General features: G+C 47.1%; 2 protein-coding genes across 2 annotated transcripts; one reads left to right on the top strand and one right to left on the bottom strand.

The window, feature by feature from the left end:
- Positions 1–12,797: 12,797 nt before the first annotated feature.
- On the top strand, positions 12,798–14,660 carry UCRPA7_2547 (putative maltose permease mal61 protein; the record flags this gene model as incomplete). The annotated part of the gene is made up of 5 exons (XM_007915121.1): positions 12,798–13,019; positions 13,100–13,575; positions 13,629–13,963; positions 14,016–14,413; positions 14,472–14,660. The coding sequence occupies 5 exons, from the start codon at positions 12,798–12,800 to the stop codon at positions 14,658–14,660; spliced, it is 1,620 nt and encodes a 539-aa protein (XP_007913312.1).
- A 3,545-nt stretch (positions 14,661–18,205) lies between these two features.
- On the bottom strand, positions 18,206–19,304 carry UCRPA7_2546 (putative family transcriptional regulator protein; the record flags this gene model as incomplete). Its single annotated transcript, XM_007915108.1, has 3 exons — positions 18,206–18,543; positions 18,644–19,070; positions 19,131–19,304. 3 exons carry the CDS (start codon positions 19,302–19,304, stop codon positions 18,206–18,208), a joined length of 939 nt encoding a protein of 312 aa, XP_007913299.1.
- Positions 19,305–19,839: the final 535 nt, after the last annotated feature.

Raw genomic sequence — 19,839 nt, 5'->3', positions numbered from 1 at the left:
GCGACGCATAGGTTGTTCTTTTAGCGGGTTTCATTTTTAAGGCGCTTTTTTGGGTATTTCGTCCTCATTATATACTAGATGCGCTTTCATAGCTGTAATGCTGACAGATTACCAGGGTTCCCTATGTGCTTCGGGGTTTCCCAAGATTATTACTCGAAAATTGCCGATTTTCAAACCGATGGTGACAACATCGCTCTCATTGGAACGTTGGCTCAGGGCCTGTACTACTTGGGTGCACCTTGCTCTGCTATGCTGACGAAGCGACCGCTGTTCCCAAAATATCAGGGACACTAAATTTGAGTCGGCTGGCCAATGTGCATCATTGGCTTACTCACCGCGTCTTTTACAACATCAGTCAATGGCCTCATCGGCACACAAGGAATGCTCTACGGACTAGGCTTTGTTACAGTCACTTATCCAATCATCAGCATGATTAACGAGTGGTGGGTCGTTCGTAAAGGAATCGCATTTGGTCTCATCTCGTCTGCTTCTGGAGCCATGGGTGCAGTGATGCCCTTTGTGATTGAGGCGCTCCTCAAGAAATACGGACATCAAAGGACTCTCCGAGGGTGTGCAGTGACAATGGCTACCCATGCATTGTATACCCCAAGCGAGGCCCTGAATGGGTGTTTCCGAATTAGTCCAAAGTATACAGAACTTATTTATACGAAAACGAGTTGATGATAAGCCGTCTCGAGCTTGGTCGAATTCTTCAATGGTCCGGTCCGGATCGTGGGTCTTTGACGAGTTCCCCTCTGAAGCTTGACCGACCATGAACAATACGTATAGCTTTATCCTTGTGATAGCGAGTTTACAAGCTAGTAGATCAGCCCGATGACAACGCACATAATTGCCGCGTTTAACAAACCATTCACTCTCTTATTAGATTTAGAAGAGCCAGAGCCAGTACATTCAAGATAGAGATTCACCGGACCGATCTCAGTAGGCAGGATACATAAGAATCGTCGCGTTGGAAAATAAGCGCTCATCTAGGGTTCGTACATACCGTTGGACTAAGTCAGAGCTTGCAGGCGTCGGAAGGCCCGTAACTGGTGTGCTTCTACATTTATTGGTGATCTCATGAAGAGGCTTCACATCAGACAATAAGAACCAGTCTGAGGAGAAAATGATTGGATATTGCTCACAAAGAACTTGACTGGGCAGGCAGGTACTGACTCTACAGCACAGAACTAAGATCTATCATCTCAAAGGAAGTTTATAGGAGATGGAGATATGCCCGATCAAATGAGAAAACGGCCATAGCTTACGCGGCTTGGTTAGATGATATTGCATTCAACACAAAAGCGAAATTAATAGTCGACCGAATGGACTTTCAGGCGTCCATCGTAGTTACAATAATCTAGAGCAGTAAAGATCGTGAGAGTTCCAGATCATATGCCTACAATTCACGTGAAACTCGATATACATTAAAGGCCTTGTTAACAAGCAGCAATTTATGTAACGCAAATCTGTGGCAAGGCAGCATGAAACCCGGTTGATGCTGAACAGACCTCGGAATTATCTGCGGCGGCATGGCTTGCTAGTAAGCCAACAAAAAAGGTCGGTTTGCATGCCTTCCGCCTTTTTTAACCACCGGTTTACACTTATTTAGGCCCAGGCCTCCGAAAACGTGATACGCGGGCAAATGAAAAGGCTCGCTTTTTAAGTTCAATCTCATATTTTGATTAACGCACGGCAGCCTATATTCAGGCTGATATATGACAATCACTATCCCATGTCGATATGAATCCTTGAATCTGTGAAAAGTGACAAAACCATGGATCAGTAAGTCTCAATTGATTTTGCTCAACTACTTCAATGTCATTCTTGGAATTCAGAAGCCGGTCACTCAAAAGCAATAAGAGAGAGCAGAGAAGCAAGGTCAAGTAACAAAGCGAGGAGGTATTGCTCTGAATGATTCTGGCCCGGCCATGATATCGCGCGGAACGGGAGCAGAACCTCCGAATTGTGGAGCACTGCGGAAGGACGTAAATGCTGTCACTGATCTGTCACGGAAGTGAAAGCAGATAGTGGACCATAGCAGAAGCCTTAAATACCTCGAAATTGCCACCGATGTAGTTTCCAATGTCCATTTTTATCTTCCAAGCCAAGCTGGACAATACTCTCGACAATGTTTCGCCGAACCGCTCTCATTGCCTTTGCACTCATTCCTTTGTCATTTGCACAAGTCTCCGAAGACTTCGAAAGCGGATGGGACCAGACAGCATGGCCAATTTACGCCGCTGACTGCAACCAAGGCGGGAAAGTCACTCTTGACAGCTCGACCGCGCATAGTGGCAAGAACTCCATACGGGTTGATGGTGCTGGTGGATATTGCGGGCACATATTCTTTGGCACGACAAAAGTTCCAAGCGGTGACGTATATGTCAGGACTTATGTGTAGGCATCACGATTCTGAGATGGTTGTGTCGAATCCCGAGGATATCTAACATAACGATTTAGTAAGGCCTCCAAGGCTCTCACCGATTCACATGTATCGTTCATCACGATGCCTGATTCTGCCCAAGGCACCAACAAGCATCTTCGCATTGGCGGGCAAAGCAAAATTCTGATGTATAACCGGGAGTCTGATGATGCGACACTTCCTGATCTCTCTCCTCAAGGAATCGCGACCTCTGCAGCGCTTCCTACCGGCTCCTGGCAGTGTTTTGAGTATCACCTTGGCACCGACGGTTCCATCGAGACTTGGCTGAACGGCAACGTTATTGCTGGATTGACCAGCAAACCTGGTGTTGCCAACGCTAACGCCGCACAGTGGCAGCGTAGTTCCATCAAGCCGAAGATCACCGCCATTTATTTTGGTTGGGAATCCTATGGTGGAGACACCAACACATTCTGGTATGATGACGTTGCTATCAGCTCGACTCGCGTTGGGTGCACTTGAGTGTTGGGTAAGGCAGCATGAATAGGAGGCGTGTTAATTTTCAAGTTGGTCACGCCTCTTATTATCTTTATATACCATAACACGCGGGTTGAATGTACTTGTACTCTTCACGGAAGGGAGCCTGGGTACATGTGTTTTTTTTCTGTGTGTTGAGTAGAAGTCCGTGAACTTGAAGATAAAGACATTAAGCTAGGAATCTGAACCCTAGAAGTACAGCTGGTCCAGGCTAAATATCAAACACTGATGTGGCTTGCTATCTATACATATCCGATACAGTAGTTCCATAAGAAACTACAATCCTAGACCATCTTATAAGATGCTGCTCTTTATTAGGGAGACATGCGCTAGTGACGTGACAATTCGCAATGATCCATTACGCAGTCCTAATCTACTAGATCTTATCAATATCAATAGTTCGGTTTCCTTCCACTGCGTCTTTGATAGCTTGGCATACGACTAGTGCCGCAAATCCAGCTTTTGCATCGCAATTCGGGGTTTCGTTTTCACGGATGATGTCGCAGAAGTGTGTTAGCTGGAAATCGAAGGGCACACCATCTGCGACAACCTGCTGCTCTTTCACCATTTCCGAGTTCCACGACTTCATACCCTCGTTGTACGACCATATTGACATATCAGGCACACTTAAGGATGCCTCCGTTCCGAAGATTCGATAAAAGTCCTGTCCTGCCTTCGGTATAAGGGGATTTTCGCCCGTTCCTGACTCGAAATTGTAAGGCGATGGGATATTATCCGATATGAAGAATGTTCCAACAGCTCCATTCTTGAAGCGCAGTGTAAGGGCCGCGCCTTCTTCCGCCTCATAACCTCTTTTAGAGGTGGTTTTCTCCGCATGGACCCTGATAATTGGTCCCAGTATGTATTGAAGCAAGTCCACCTCATGAATCATATTGATCAAGATAACGCCACCGGTTTTGCTTCTTCTCCATTCAGCCGCTGAACCAAAGTAGTCGGGAGGTTTATACAACACCCAGAGGCCGTTAACTGCCACCACGTCCCCCAAGATGCCTGAAGCCACTATCTGCTTTGTAGCAATCATATATGGATTAAAACGGCGGTGATGTCCGACCAGAACCTTAACACCTGTGGTCTCGAGATGCGTAAGTAGGTCTCTCCCACTGTGAATGTCGGTGCAAAATGGTTTCTCGATGAGAAGATGAATGCCACCAGAGGATAGCTCTTTAGCTATAGAGGCATGTGTATCATTTGGTGTGCAGATCACTGCAGCATCTGGCCTATTCGTGGACTGAAGAAGTTCATCAATAGAAGGGTAATACGCAACACCTAACTCGGCGGCAAGGTGCTCTCCTGTTCGCGAAATATCAACAATAGCAACCAGACTGGCATTTTCGCTTTGTGCGATTGTCGCAGCGTGACGTGGACCAATCAAGCCAGCTCCAATGACCGCGATTTTGACTTTTGGTTTGAAAGCCCCCATGATGATATGTTTGATATGCTAATCAATGTTCAATTTTAATTAGTAGCTCTTGTCTTCAGTTTAGCATCAGGGACAGAAATTCCTTCATATAATGATTTCCTAGCTAGAAGCCAAGCCCTTTAATCTCGTCGTCAACCCCTCAGTGGAACAACTAGCAGGCAAAACTCTTATCCGGAGTGCCGCCAATGTTCGCATCAACGCTTTTCATTTTCGAGATCTGACGTCTTCTCATTTTGTAAGGTGATATACAATGTGACTTCAATAGAGACCAAGATAAAGCCTGAACTCTTGTTTCTACTCCTTTCCATTTAAAGAGTAATTGGCCTTTTGCAATCTTCAGGCCAATGAGGTATCATAGCTGCTAATGCATCATCGGTTTGTACTTCAATATCGCGGAGACATCAAGGGAAAGGTCGACCCTACAATCACTCGGAGAGCTGTCGGCCTGCCATAGGATTGCATCATATGACCATCATCTGAGGCTTAGGTATATATGCGGCCGTCTGCAGCTTATGGTGCAACTGACTGGGAACAAATCACTCGCCACCTCCTATTTCCGCCTGGGCATGGATAGCTCGAGCAAAGTTTTTAGTATTATGTATTATATAGGTTATAAAATGGCTCCCTTCTACTAGTAGGGGCCGTAAATCTCATACTAGATATATTGGTAACAATACCCATTGGCCAATGGGTCCTGCACTTGCTTCGCTGTCGTCTGCCCCAAGACACCATAATTCAGCACGGTGTTGTTCGTGACATCAGGCGTCGTAGGCTGATTGAATATGGTGCTTGTGCCCTCGTATACGTATCTTCTATTCTTTGGATCCGCCGCTTGCCATTGCTCCCAAATATTATCCAACATTGAATGATGGAGATAGAATGCAGGATCCTGTGGGCTGCCAAAGAAATCATATCCCGTACCGCCGATGGCATAGTGGCCTCCACCATGAACACCAGGGCTATCTCCGTACCCATTGATATCCGTCTGGAAGTCAGCCAGCGTTGCTCTAGCCAGCAAGTAGTCGATGTCACTCTTGTTGTTGAAGTTGATGACGCCGTAGTTATTGAGGTCACGTGTCATGCAATGGGGGTTGGGCTGCGTCCAGTTTGCTGGCAAGCCAGTGAAAACTAGACTAAAATCCAGTGGCTGAAAATTGACTGTATGGTATGCAAAGGGCCCTTTAGTCACGCATCCACCGCCGCTGCCGTGTGGCAGGACTACGCCGCTTGGAGTCACGTAGACTCCAGAATCGGGATCATACAATCCATTGCCGCCTAGCGAGGTCTCCGTCCCATCGAACAAAGGGCTTTTCTCCAAATCCGGGTACAGTGTGTAATTCCAGTACGGCATGCCGAGAGTGGATGGCCAGCCACATGACTGTAGCTCTTTCTCCATGAGATAAACAAAGTGACGGTGCCACGACAAGAAAATGCCATCGATATGAATGGAGGTAGTCATGTTGACATGAATCGCAGCGTAATCATCAAATCGATTAGTCGTTGCGGGGACAGTCTTGTGCAAAAGCGACGACTTCCCCATAACACATTTAATGGCAGATATGAAACTCAGTTTCTCCTGCCTGGACAAGCTGCCGTATTCCTTTCGGGGTATGATTGTTTTACTGGTGCAGGTACATGCCGCAAGTACTGGCAGCACGGCCACAAGCATCAGTGAAAGGATGCATGTCCGGACCATGGTTGCAGATTGCATCGTGCGGCGGCCTGTGAGAAGTCCTGGGGGGGAGCTGGGTGAAAGGGAACGGTCGGTTTATGAGGATTGTGTGAGAGCTACATATTGAGGCATCCTCCGTCGGCTTTGGGCTAATATTCTCGAAGATGCACCTTTTCATTGGAGAATCATGCACTGGCGGCATGAAGCTCGCTTGAGGAAAAACCCCGGGGGCATGGATTCAATAGTTAGAATTGGTGGCTCCAGGGTCCCTTGTCTCAGTTCCACCTCTGAGAATTTGAGTATCAAAGTACATTACACAGGTTTGGTAACGAAAATAATTTTATCATCCTTGAACTTTCAGTTCGGTGGCGAGGATGGAACCATACATCTCACTGTGCAGCCGTAGTCGCTACCATTTGTTCCTTAAGAGTTAAGCTCAGACTTGAGAATGGATGTCCCGCGCATATCAGATGTAGATGCTGAGTTCGATGTTATGACTGATTTTCCAATGAGTATGAACACCTGATTATCATTCATGGCAGTCATGAATGCTTCTTGGCTTTTATCTTGCTTGCGTGTGCACAAATGAACAGTTTCTAATGAAAAGGTTCCCGAAACCCGCTCGAACAGATTGTTTAGGATGGTGAGAAACGGGTAGGCTAGATCTGCTGGAAAGCCTTGATATTTGGGGGCAGGTCTACTTACCCAAATTACATGATTTCAATCGAATCGCCGCTGCCAGCGAAGGGGTGTGTGGGTTGAGGATGCACCAACATGTTAAAATCGAGCATGGTTGTAAAGGGTGTTTGCCCACATGCCGTAATGTGGGGTCACATTTGGCAGGGGATAGCTTCAGCCCCTTGTTCTATAAACTCGGGAAAGGAAAGTGCACGTATCCGCATATGCCCGTTGCCTGTATTGCATGCGGTTGGGGAAGCGATCCCTGCTTCCCCGAATCGGACAACCCGTGGACGTTCAGAAGACATTCCTGTCTAGCCCAAGGCTAACACTTTTGATGAAGGATCTGATACTTACAACACACTAGGTCTGAGCCTAGACTGAAACGGGATGAATCTACTGTGGGCTCATCGCCTGCCATTGATGTGACTTTCGTGCCGAAAGGTGTTCATGTAGAATATCTCCAGTTAAAGGAGGTCTTCAAGTAGCCAAAAATGGGAGCTTTAAGAGCAAGGCTGCTTTCAGTGGGGTGGGCAAGCTATTGAGGTGGTAACACTCTGACCCTTGCTAGTAACTATTTCCAAGTGCCCTCAGTGAAACGGTTGTTGTGGCTAATGTGACAGATGAACCGGTCTATATTGCTCGTAGATTATAGAAATAAGCCTGCCGTTTACAAAGCTAATGGGTAATGGGTTTGCCCGAGCAGTGGCCTTGCGGCATCTTCTTGTGACCAAGGCGTCGATGAGAGAAGGAGAGATCCCGGTTGAGGCACCGATATCATAGCGGTTGGTCAGCATGCTGGACAAGAGACAAGGTTAAAAAGTATGCGTAATCGTCACGGGACTAGACGCATCGCTCGGAAATTATGCGAAGTGGAATGATGCAAAGGAGGGAGACGAAAAAGAAAAAGTACCTTTCAACTTACCGTCGCTTCCGGAAAAGAAAAAAAAAGCCTGGAGCAATCAGAGCACTTGCCCCTGGTGGCTTGCATTGCTCCGAAGCATGTAGCTTATGACAACGTATTCAACAGATAAAACCCCCTGGGCGTGACCCCTGGCTCGCCTAGCTCTCATACAGCTTCAAGGCACAGCAGCAGTCGAATCTGCAAGATTCCCTGTATATTGTCACGTAGCGTAGCATCTCCGGTTCCTTGTCTCTTGTTGGTGGTGAATGCGCGTTGTAGCAGGATCAAATCAGGATGGGTGGTCTCTCCTAAGCAAGAGCTGCAAGATTGATCGTCTCCTCATCCTCGAACCACCGATCAATGTGTCCTTAAATGGCCCAGAATTTCCCTTAACGGTGCTCTTGATGTGCTGATCACTTCCTACTTTAACTTTGATATTGGCCAATGCTGCAAGTCATAAAAGAAGTATCATTAGTTTCGAGAGGTTAAAGATTGGGTCCTGAAAGTATTTAGGTCTACAGTCGATCTCTACTAGAATGAGCAACCACTATCAAAACGGGATCTCATATATGGGCAAGCAGGTCCTTGCCGTCATTTGGAGTTTATCGGCAATCTCAGGAGTGGTCCTTGCCCTTCGAGTATATTGTAAACTGGCACGAAATCGTGGGCTTTGGTGGGACGATTGGCTGCTTATCGTTTCTTGGGTATGAATATCCTTTTGCACACTTGCTTCCTTCCCTCCCCATAAAAGCCCGGTCTTGCTGACAGGACTTCAACACACAGTTCTTCCTCATTGTTCCCAGCGCATCAACAACAGTCGAAGTGCAACTAGGCTTTGGTCGTCATGTTTTCGAGATCGACCCGGCCAATTTATTTGAGCTTGGCTTGCTCGGGCAGGTCACAGCATTCTTTTCTATCCTTGGTGCATTATTTAGCAAGACATCGTTTGCAACCACGCTTCTTCGCATTACGAAAGACTGGACCAAGATCACTGTCTGGGTGGTCATCGTAAGCATGAACGTCTTCATGCTTTTGTCAGCGCTGTTCACTTGGATTCAATGTACTCCCGTTACGAGGATATGGGACAAGTCTGTACTTGGGACATGCTGGGACAAGAATGTTGTCCCCACTTACAACACTTTCTCCGGAGGTGCGCATGATAATTCTATCTTCTTCACCCCTTTTTAATGCAACGAAGTTAACGAGTGATATGTGGTCTCTTAAGTCTACTCCGGTGTTATGGACATCTGTCTTGCCATGTTGCCCTGGGCTGTCATCATCAATCTACAGATGACGAAAAAGGAGAAATTAGGCGTAGCGATTGCTATGAGTATGGGTATATTGTAAGCTCTGCCTATGTCATTCAAAACTATCCAATCAATGTACAAACAACACTAACGAGTAAACCCAGCGCCGGTGTGACTGGTTTCGTTAAATCTGCTAAAATTCATACATTGGCAAGCGGGGACTTCACTTGTGAGTCCACAACTATATCAAGATACCATTTGCTCCCATTCTTTGTGTCATGAAACTAATAGAGCTGTGTCCACTAGTCGACGGCGTGCCCTTAGTTATCTGGGGTGCAGCAGAAACAGCGACTACTATCATTGCAACATCTATTCCCGTTCTACGCGCCCTTTTTTCCGAGTTAAGGAAAAATTCAAGTCGTCGATATTATAATCAGTCCAATCTAAAGAGCAGTACGGCGACTCGACCACACCGTTCAATCAATCAGACTACAGTTGTCACAGTACACGCTCGGTCTCGTTCACGAGATGCCTCAAGTAACGATACGGCAAGCGACAAGAGTATCTTGGCTGGTGATTCCAAGATTATGAAGACGTCGGTGGTCACAATCAACTACCACAATCGTCCTGTGCATGAGTCCTCCGTGCTTGAGATGGACGAATTTGACTATAGAAAAGCCACCGGTCGAGCCTTCTAATACCGAAAACTCCTTTTGGCATCAAAATAATGCTCACTGATTTCCCGTGTTGATGATGAACAAGGGTCTTGCAAACTGAACTGGCATCAGGCTTAGATGCTGGCATGGGGGCCAGCCTGCGCACGCCAGTGCGACCTCCATTCACATGTGCTCAATCTTTATGGAAGCTTAGTTTTATGATAGAGAGCATTACCTGACTGTCATGATTTCGAGGGACATCACGAAAGCATTTCATTGTGTTGTCGAGAACTTGCTCTACCCTACATTCCTTTTACATGACTGAAATTCTGCCGATCATCATATTGAAGAACTCAAACAATCTTACAAGAAACGTGATGGCATTTTAAGACAGATGATGATCATACCGGTAGAAAATCGAGTTCAATTACAATCTGCCATCATTGCTTCTTCCGTTCCCACTCTTACGATACATAAAATGTCGCATGTAGCTTGAGTAGTCCTTCTCTTAATCACTTAACCTAGGCGCTTTTAGTGGCGGCGCTGCTTAAACGTCGATTTAACTAAACTTGGCTAGCTTGACGAATTGACTTTAACACTTAATCTCTTCCTCCTCGTGGACACCTCTCGTTCTATCGCAGTTGCCTCTCGAAATACATCTAGAAATTTGTCCTTTCTCATCAACTTTTCTTCTTTCTCCTTATCTACCTCCAAACTTCTTCAGGGGGCTTGAGTTGAGTTATGTCTTTTCGGCCCTTAATTGGCATTGTTCAGCTTGGAGAAAAGCCTGAGACTTGTAGGCTTGCCTTGTTGGTGTATGGGGATTTTCGAATTTGCTGAGCTTCGTCATTATCTCAGAAAGATAGGAGGTAATTAGTTTAGGATTATTTTCCATTCATTAGTCTTATGGCTCTTGCTTGCATGTTCTTACTATGTATCAATGTTGTTAGATTTTCTTTCTAAGGTAACTCTTTGGGTCATGAGTTACTTCTCACAAATTTGCAAAGCTTCTTGTTCTTCGTGAGAATTCTGATCAACGATCTCTATTTTCGTAGCCTTTCTAGCTCGGCGTTAATAAATCTGTTCTTGTACTGTCTGGCACCCTTTCGCTGTAGTAAAGCTTTGGTTTGTCCTACTGCGAATTCGAAATCTCTCAGAAACCCTGTTCCCCTACTCACTTCAAGCTTACCTGAGTCTTCTAAGAGACTCACCGTTATATAGAAGCCGGGTACACTCTCATGTAATCACTACTACCTTGGTGATACAACATACAACTTACCATGCTACAATGCTCACACAACCACTCTACTGCTCGCTAGATCAGGGTCCACAGCCTCAAGTCCACATTATGAAGTCGCTTAGAATTCAGCTAACTCCTGGTCCACCCGTCAGTACTCAAGTTCGCTTTCTCGAATCTGCAATGCTCGTTCAGATCCTTCAAAGTAACGCCCCTGGTGACGTAATTGTAGTATACATGCATGGCTCTCATTTTGCACACATCCTGCTCGGTCGCATGCTATTTGTCGACGCCGTCCATGAAAGGTCTTGCCTTCAGCGTCAACACTGTTGCTGAAGCCATTGCTAATGTAACCAGTTGAAACAACCTCACGTATGATTACCTGGTTCCCAGTGAACGACTTGAAATATCTCCCGCACCAATAGCCTCGTATCAGGGGCTCCAGTTCTTCGTCTGGCGCCGAAGCAAAGAAGGCAAGACTAGCTATGACCCTACTGCCACCGCAGCCGCTGCCAATGGGAAGTGCATGGTATGGGTTGGCAAGATGACTGAGATAATAAGGCCAATTGTCGCGGCCGACCAGCCTCAAGCGCAGTTCTGCGCTCTTTCTATTTTGGTGGATCCTCATGTCTGAGATTACTAGTGGTTTGCGCTCATTCTTATTGGATAATTGCATCGCATATTTGTAACACCACCTCCTTCCTGCTGAATCTATCCGAGCACTACGCAGTCACCTCGGCCTATTTCGATGAGTTGCCGACAGAAACTTTCACCTACTTCCTTCATGATGCTTAGGAAGAGGATTTGAGAGACATTTATCATTTCCGACTAGTGTTACCTGGTAAAATAGTGACTAGTGCGGTTGTGTGGTGGCGAAATTCGTGTACCTGATCTCTAACCTTGATAAGGCGGTAGGAGGTGGAATGCCAGGTGTTCTTTGCAAATGAAAAAACAAGATTAACGTATATGATCATCCAGACACCAACTCCTCACGAGTCGTGGTTAGTGGCTGCTAAAGAATGTCTTAATCACGACTCAGCTCTCGGAGTTTGTACGTCTATCCGTGTTTTCGCAGAACTGTTGCCAAGACACGCGGGTCGACCACCTGTGCATCTGGAATCTCACTGCAGTGGAGGACTGAGCAAATGGTGATTGGTTGTGGGAAGTTCAACCCGCTACCCCACAATCAACCTCCCACCTTCCACCTTCATACAAGTGGCCATTCCTTGCCTTTTAAGCGTCCAAATTGGCACCTTCGGCCTCTTTGTCTTTGGGGAACACATGGGCTCGGAGGAGGATCTCGCAAGTGAGGTTGCAGGTTCCCGGTTATAGGCGGTCCAATAAGCTACATGCCTTGCTCGGGTGCCAGACCGCTGGCCAGGGGTTGGGGAGCGAAACAGTCCAAGCATCTCGGGGACAACGGGTGCGGGGTTGGCAAGGAAGCTTAGCCTTCCTTGATTGTCCCCAAGTCCCCCTTGGCCTCTTGGCCCGTTCTTGCTTACTCGCCCGAAATTCATACGACAGCGACGACCGAATGGGTTAAAGCGCCGAGTAAAGCACCGAGACCAACGTTACTCGAGTACTCCGAAACTGGCTTGCTACCTGCCTCTCGAGCTACCTACCCAGGTATCTACTAACCTGTTCTTGACATGCTAGTGCGGTCACAAGCATCTACGTAGTACAGCGTAATTACTATGCAGCACTCCGTAGAGACGACCCGCACCAAAGAGCTATGCCATCACTGGTCCTCTAAGCTCGGGTCCTAATGACACGGTGATCTTCTTAGATTCTCCGAACTCTTCCATTCTGAAGAACATGACCCATATGCGCTCGGGGGCTTACTACCCCGCGACCCCAGGCGGATCTGCCCCAGAACGGAGAAGTGGGCCTGTAATCCTACGGCGGCTGTCCGACGAGGATAGATTACTATAGTGCTACCCTTTCCCCTTCATTGTGGTTTATATTTCGCCTGTCTCTCATTCTTTTCTACTCTTCGTCTTCCATACTCCACGTTATCCGTCCAGGCAGAGATAACAGCCAAAATGAGCGACACCGTCGAATCTAAAGAATCTGGCGGCGCTGAGAAGGCCGTATCCCTAGTGGAACGTGGCCATGATGTCGACCTCGACACGAAAGCGGCCTTTGCCGATTACAAGGCAGATGCCATCGAGGCAGAGAATGCGGAACACAGAATGGGAGTATTGGAGGCTGTCCGAGCGTATCCCATGGCTTCCTTTTGGGCGTTTGTGATGTCCTTCACGATTGTAAGCTGCCCTTTTTGCGTTTGGACTTTCTCCTTTATCATATTTCTTCTACAGCAGGCCATAGCTAACATCACGGATAGATTATGGAGTCGTACGATGTGTTCCTCATCGGCAATTTCGTCGCCCTACCTGCGTTCCAAGAAAAGTACGGCGTACAGCAGGCCGACGGCAGCTTCGTCATCGTTACAAAGTGGCAGTCTGCTCTCCAAGTGTCCGGGCAGCTCGGAGCCCTGATTGGTGTGTTCCTTGCCGGTCCACTTACCAGCTGGATCGGATATCGTTGGGCAACCATAAGCGGCCTCATGCTCTTGAACGTCTTCATTTTCGCATTCTATTTCGCCGAATCTATGCCGGTTATCTTTGTAGCCCAACTTCTCGAGGGTTTGCCATGGGGTATCTTCATTGCAAACGCTCCGGCATACTGCAGTGAGATCGTGCCGATTCAGTTGCGAGCCCCCGCTACCCAAATGCTTCAGATGTTCTGGGCAATTGGCAGTATCATCGTTGGTGCCGTTACCTACGTTTACAACCCAATCAAACACCCGGACGCCTACAAGTATGAACTCCTTCGTGCTGATAGCAAGTCTGTTGCTGACGAAAAGAAATTAGGATTCCCATTGCGCTTCAATGGATGTTCCCCACCCCGCTCGCTATTCTCATGTTCCTTGCACCCGAGTCGCCCTGGTGGCTGGTCCGCAAGGGACGTCTTGAAGAAGCAGCAAAGGCAGTCGCACGCCTTGGACGTAAAGCGACAGCGCGGCCTACCGAGACTGTAGCCATGATGCGACGTGTCGTTGAGCTCGAGAAAACTGAGAAGTCTCCTAATCATCTGGAACTATTCAAAGGCACAGACTTGTACCGCACACTCATTGTATGCGGCGTCTACGCGGCACAAAACCTAACTGGCAACCTCATCGCCAATCAGGCCGTCTACTTCTTCGAGCGTAAGTTTCACGATCTTGTTTCAAGTGGATACATGTACTGATTCGAACACAGAGGCTGGTATGCCAACGAATACTGCGTTTGCCTTGGGTCTCATCACCTCGGCTCTTCAGATGATATTCGTCATGCTCTCTTGGATTCTCACCTCGTACCTTGGCCGGCGTACTATCTATGTCTGGGGCACACTCATCAACACTGGTTTCTTGATCGCTCTTGGTATTGCAGGCTCTATTGGAAATCCGAAGGCACACTCGGCCTCTTTGGCACAAGCCTCCTTAGGTCTCATTATCTCCGTCCTATTCACCTTGGGACCGGCACCCGCCTCGTGGGTAATCATTGGAGAGACATCAGCCATCCGCCTCAGGCCTTTAACAACTGGAATGGGTCGCGCTGCGTATTACATCGTTGAGATCCCTTGCATTTTCCTGGGAAGTTACATGCTTAACCCGACGGTAAGGATGTCCTTTTGCCTCCACGAATTTTACCATAACAAATGCTGATATACTGCAGGGAGGAAACCTTGGCGGCAAGTGCGGCTACGTTTGGGGTGCCACAGGCTTCATCTGCTTCGTCCTTGCTTGGATCTGGTTGCCTGAGATGAAGGGCCGATCTTATCGCGAAATCGACATTTTGTTCAAGCGTCGTGTCCAGGCTCGTAAGTGGAAGCAAACAGAAGTCGATGTGAACGATGATGAGTAGGCGAGGTCAGGAAGGTGAGGGGAGGACGCGACAAAATGCACCCCGAAAGCACTGAGAGGAGATGCAGGTCTGAGTACAGGTTGAGACAGGTTGCTCGTTGGCGATCCATGTGTGATCTACAAAGGACTGCAGTGATGCGGTTCAAATTGCGCACATGAGGATAACTTGTCAAATGGTTAGATGAAAATGATGAGGTCTATATGAATGGGAAGAGATTTAGTCTACTCATGTGAAGGGTCAAATAGTACTCCGCATAATCCTATACTCAGCGACACATCAAGAACAACACTGAAACTACTTTCCTCAGATTTCAAAAAAGTTATGTGAGAGATAGGAATATGCTGCTAATGTATCTAGAGAATTGGCACCACATCCTGTCTCGGCTAGCCTTACCACAGCTCTCTACACATGAGTCGTCCGTTGTAATCTGACAATTGCCGCAGCCTGCTTTATTGCACTCAACTTTACACCTACAATATCCCACCAGTATAATGCTTATCACTTGGTGATGTTGTCAAAATACCTAAGTGAGCTGTTATGCAAGACTAGGTTCAATGATTAGGTGTTTTCGCGTGAATAGGGTCCTCTTGATCTTGTTAGTGTATAAAATCGACCCGGTCAAGAACCTCCAGACTCTATGCTGTGGAAGTTGGTCCTGTCAGAAAAGCCTATAAGGAAGCACCAGAAAGAGGACTATTGATTGAGAACATTTGCTATGTTAAAATTGGTTACTGTGAAGAGACACAATGGTATTATGTCTCATTGTGTATCTGATGGTGTATCTGATGGTGTATTTGATGGTGTATTGGATAGAGTGATCTGAGCCAAAGCTGATTAAAAAAAATAAAAAAAAAATCGACCTTGTCTCGACTTACCTCTTCTCTTGCCCCGATGGGAGAAGTAGTTAGCCTCACAATGTGTTATAGTCAAGAGCATCTTAACTCTCAGCTGTTTCATTTGATTCGTACTCGGGAGGGAAAGAAAACTCCCTGCAAGATCCTCACGTGGGTACCTGGTCCAGAATCTACGATGCGCTTGTTAGACTCAACCGGAGACGCCTAGCGCTTCTGCGGTAGGCATAGGTCTCAGCCTGGCACTAATTGAGTGCGCTTGGATGGCTCAGCTCACTAAACTAACCCGTTCGAGGCAATCAGCTCCCTTGGCTAGGCCGGGCTATTGATGGTATTAGTGACCACTAAGAATGGCGGCTCGCGCTGATGCAGAATGTTAAAGCAATTATTGAATTCTAGTAGCCACGGGCCATCTTCAAATGATCTGGCCGCGGTGCCAAGTCGAAGATGGAATCCGCCAACATGTAATTCGGAGAGCTACTGAGCATGGGGATATTAAGGAGCTTCTGGCCAAGCAGCACGAGATTTTCGATCTCCTCCAGCGTTCTCTTTTTCACAAACTGGGGTAAATCATGGACAAGATGCGCTTCGTTTCCACCGTAGCCATTGGATGCCTACTGAGCTCTGTCTCAGCAACTGGATCTGGGGGCTGCAATGCCGATAATTGTCTCCGAGGTAGGCGATCGCCATGATTCATATTCATATCCGCGTCCTTCAGGTCGCTGACGTGGTGCGACCCATAGCTGTAAGGGCATCTGCATTTCCAACCCGCTCAGGTGTTGCAGATTGCAGCTCTTACTTCTTGGCTACGGTGACTCCTGAGACAAGGTAAGTGCTGAGATAGATTTTCCCGCGACGTAATCTCAGGTCTGATCATTTTCGAAGTACGATATACTCCACTATCGTTTCGACCGCCCTGCCAACGAACTTGTTCACCTCCACACAGTCTATCGCCCCGTCTGCTAGCCCCGTAACAGCCTACCCAACGTCGATCCCTACATACGCTTCTGCTTGTTCTGGCAGTGTAAGATACTCGAGTGCATGCTCCTGTGTAGGAGTTACCCAGAGCACGACCACTGTGCCCGCCCCATCTACGACCATATATATCACCGAGTGCTCGCTCCCTTCCCCGTCCGCTGAGGCATGCGGCTCGGTTTTTGCAGGAGTGAACTCAAGGCAATACCAGGTTGAGTGTGGCCTTGCGTACTCTGGCGAGTCTTCTTTGTCTGCTGTTACTGCATCTTCTTATCAGGATTGCTTTAACACATGCGAGATCGACTCCGCCTGTGGTTCCTTTACATTCGACTCCGCGCAGTGCTCCAACAACTGCCAGCTGTTTGGATTCTACGATGATATCACCATCGTCAATAGCGAAACAGCTAATTCAGCCTTCACGCCTGGGACAGCGCGGGATGGCACTTGCGGCACAGGAATTTGTGGCGCAGCAGTGCTTGGAGATACTTCTTACCAAGACAGTTATTTAGTCGCTTGTCGGTATGTCAAGCTATTTCCCTATTTCAGGTGAAAGTGACAGTGAGGCTAACGGAAGCTTTGAAGCTCTTCCTACAGCTTTGCGCAGGGCAGTGATGTTGCAGGCTCTCCATTCACCGCGACAAGCTTTCGAGACTGTCTTCAGCAATGCGACAACATCTATGCATGTAATTATATGTCATTTGACTCTTCCAGGTTCACGGGGAATTGCGCTATGTTCTCGAGAGGAGGTGTCAGCAGTGACGTATTGACGAGCAACCAGTATATTGATTCTGCGAAGGCTTTGGTCCAAACTGGTGGCCCATCTGGAATACACCTCCTGGCGGATCCATCTGAGTGTCCGGTGTATGATGGATCAGGAGGTTGCACAAGTGGATCTAGCAAGACACCTATTCACAGTACTGGTTACAAGTATAATGCTGCTTGTGGTAAGAACTACAAAGCTAGGACTCCTGGCAGTAGTTCTGTTACCGTCAGTACACTCACTGTCAATACATTTGCACAATGTTTCGACGCTTGTGATGTAAGTCTTTTATAGTTCCCATACTACTACCTTTACAGGGGCAATACTACTGGATTTGGGTGCTGAGATTCTAACGATTATACAGAAAAATAACCACTGCGTTTTCATGACATTTGCGGATTCAACCATTACGCCGATTGACAATTGTCGGTTTCTAAAGGGCTCCAATAGCAACATAGTGTGGGAAAGCAAAGCTGGTTATGATTCAATGTACTTCTAGTGACAGGTTCTAGCCTAGTTGTTCTAAATATCTGATACAACCAAGGATTGTATGGGATACCATGATTAGGGTATTCCTTGATCTCGTTTGCTGATTTCTTCATTGATAATAACTCCTGAGCCTTGACATACTCTTTCCACTGATCTGACGAGAAAGTGAGCGGAGATTTGATCTTGCTTTTAAGAAAAGGGGAACATACTTCGGTCAGACTAAAAAGGAACGGTACTCAGATCCATGGCAAAGAATGTGTGTGGTCTCTATTGGTCATTGTCTTCATTGAGTTCACCTTGGCTCTTTATTCACTGATTCACTGACGTTATACGTCTACCAAAGACTTCATAATCCTAGGTCGTGTCCCTTAATTTCACGACTCTCACAACATATTGAAACCGGGGCTATCTATAGCTTCAGTTTGATGGTCTAGATACTGCGGCTCTGTTAACCACTGACGGCCAAGATATTATACAAAAAGCTCTTTCCGGCTTTGCAAATATTCTTTCCATGTTGTCGGAGTCAGGCCAACAACAGCCAATAACTCATGACCGTCAATCAGCGAAGCACCCGCGAAAAAGCCAGGATCCTCGCACAAAACTTCATTTTCTAGAATTTCCTGCGCAATTGGCGGAGGCAAAAAGCTTTTGTAGACATCCTGGTCAATCTGAACATATTGACCATCCTTCCCCGTGACCTCTCGGAACTCGTCCATTATGCGGGTCAGAGTATAATAATCACTCGCGGCGGGGATTTGTTTCCCCAGAACCTTGTCACGGTTCTTTAGTGCTGCTACAACGTATTTACCTGATTTCTGATATTAGCTTGGCCATAGCGTCATAATTCATACTGTAAAGAACCCAAATAGAGGATCATCTTAGGACTTCCATAGAGACTGTAAACTTACCCATGTCGTCTTCTGGAAAGAAGAGCGGCAGCTGAGCCTTCGTAGCACTCGTGGGCCCAGTCAATGTGTATGTACCATCCTCGCCCTTTCTCAGCAATTGTAGGTTGGTGAAATTACTCATGTAATAGCCCGGCTGGATGAAGGTGGCCGGCGTTCCCTGGGATCGTATATACTGTTCAATATCTGCCTTGCGGTCAAAGTGAACCACATGCGGCAGCCTGCCATTTGAGGCTTCGGTAACATTTATAAGGGACGAAAATATGACGTGTTGCACACCAGCATCTTTAGCGGCGTCGGCAACGTTTTTACCACGGTCAAGCTCGGTGCCCTCGTTCGGCGGGGTCACGAAGTCGGGTAAAGTGACGAGAAAGACACTATGAGTACCTTCGAGTGCCTTTGCCAGGGACGATTTTGAGTTCATGTCCGCCTATTTAAGCAGTAAGCATTTCAGCAGACTCAAGTATTCGCAATCACTCGTACAACTTACGGTAATGACTTCAACGCCCTGCTTTACCAGATCCTGTGAGGAAGGAGTGGTCGCATCACGAGTGATAGCACGAATCTTGAAGCTCTTGGATAGAACAGGGTCGGCTAGCACTGCTCGTATCACGGAGCCTCCTTGATTTCCAGTTGCGCCAAATACAGCTAGAATGTTCGCCATGATATATGAGAATACCGCGGATCAAATTTGATGACCAGAAAGAGCTCAATCAGGTGCAGAGAGCAGCTAGTTAGGTAAGTGATCAATAGGGGTTTCAATGTGGATATACAGAGAAATGTGTCAAATAACCACGGATCTCAGCTGACAGTTAGAACGTTTTATATTCTTCCAGCTCTTTGTCAATAGTTTTGACATCGATGACTTAAGCACCGTCTGTCTTCTTCTTCATTCTCTGCATTCCTAATCTCGGAGTCCGAAGATCCATCGAGTGCGAGGTCTTAGTGTAAGTATTGAACGAAGTGATACCGTTCTTGGATGATCTGTTAATAAGCTGCTACATACGAGTGCTATCTGTATCGTACAATCTAGAAGTACACCGTTTTAGCTCTCTGACTCAAATTGCAGCTTAGCCGCTAATTTGTCAAGTGCTCCAATACACGCTTGTAGGGTGTACCAGGATCTCACTCCTACACCCCGCTCCGGACACCGACCCATTTCTAATTGGCTTATGCAGTCTTGGCGTGGATATTTAGTC

The sequence above is a fragment of the Phaeoacremonium minimum genome, assembly GCF_000392275.1.
Source record: "Phaeoacremonium minimum UCRPA7 unplaced genomic scaffold PA7_03_scaffold_167, whole genome shotgun sequence".
NCBI classification, from domain to species: Eukaryota; Fungi; Ascomycota; class Sordariomycetes; order Togniniales; family Togniniaceae; genus Phaeoacremonium; species Phaeoacremonium minimum.
This window is presented reverse-complemented; position numbering and strand designations above follow the sequence as displayed.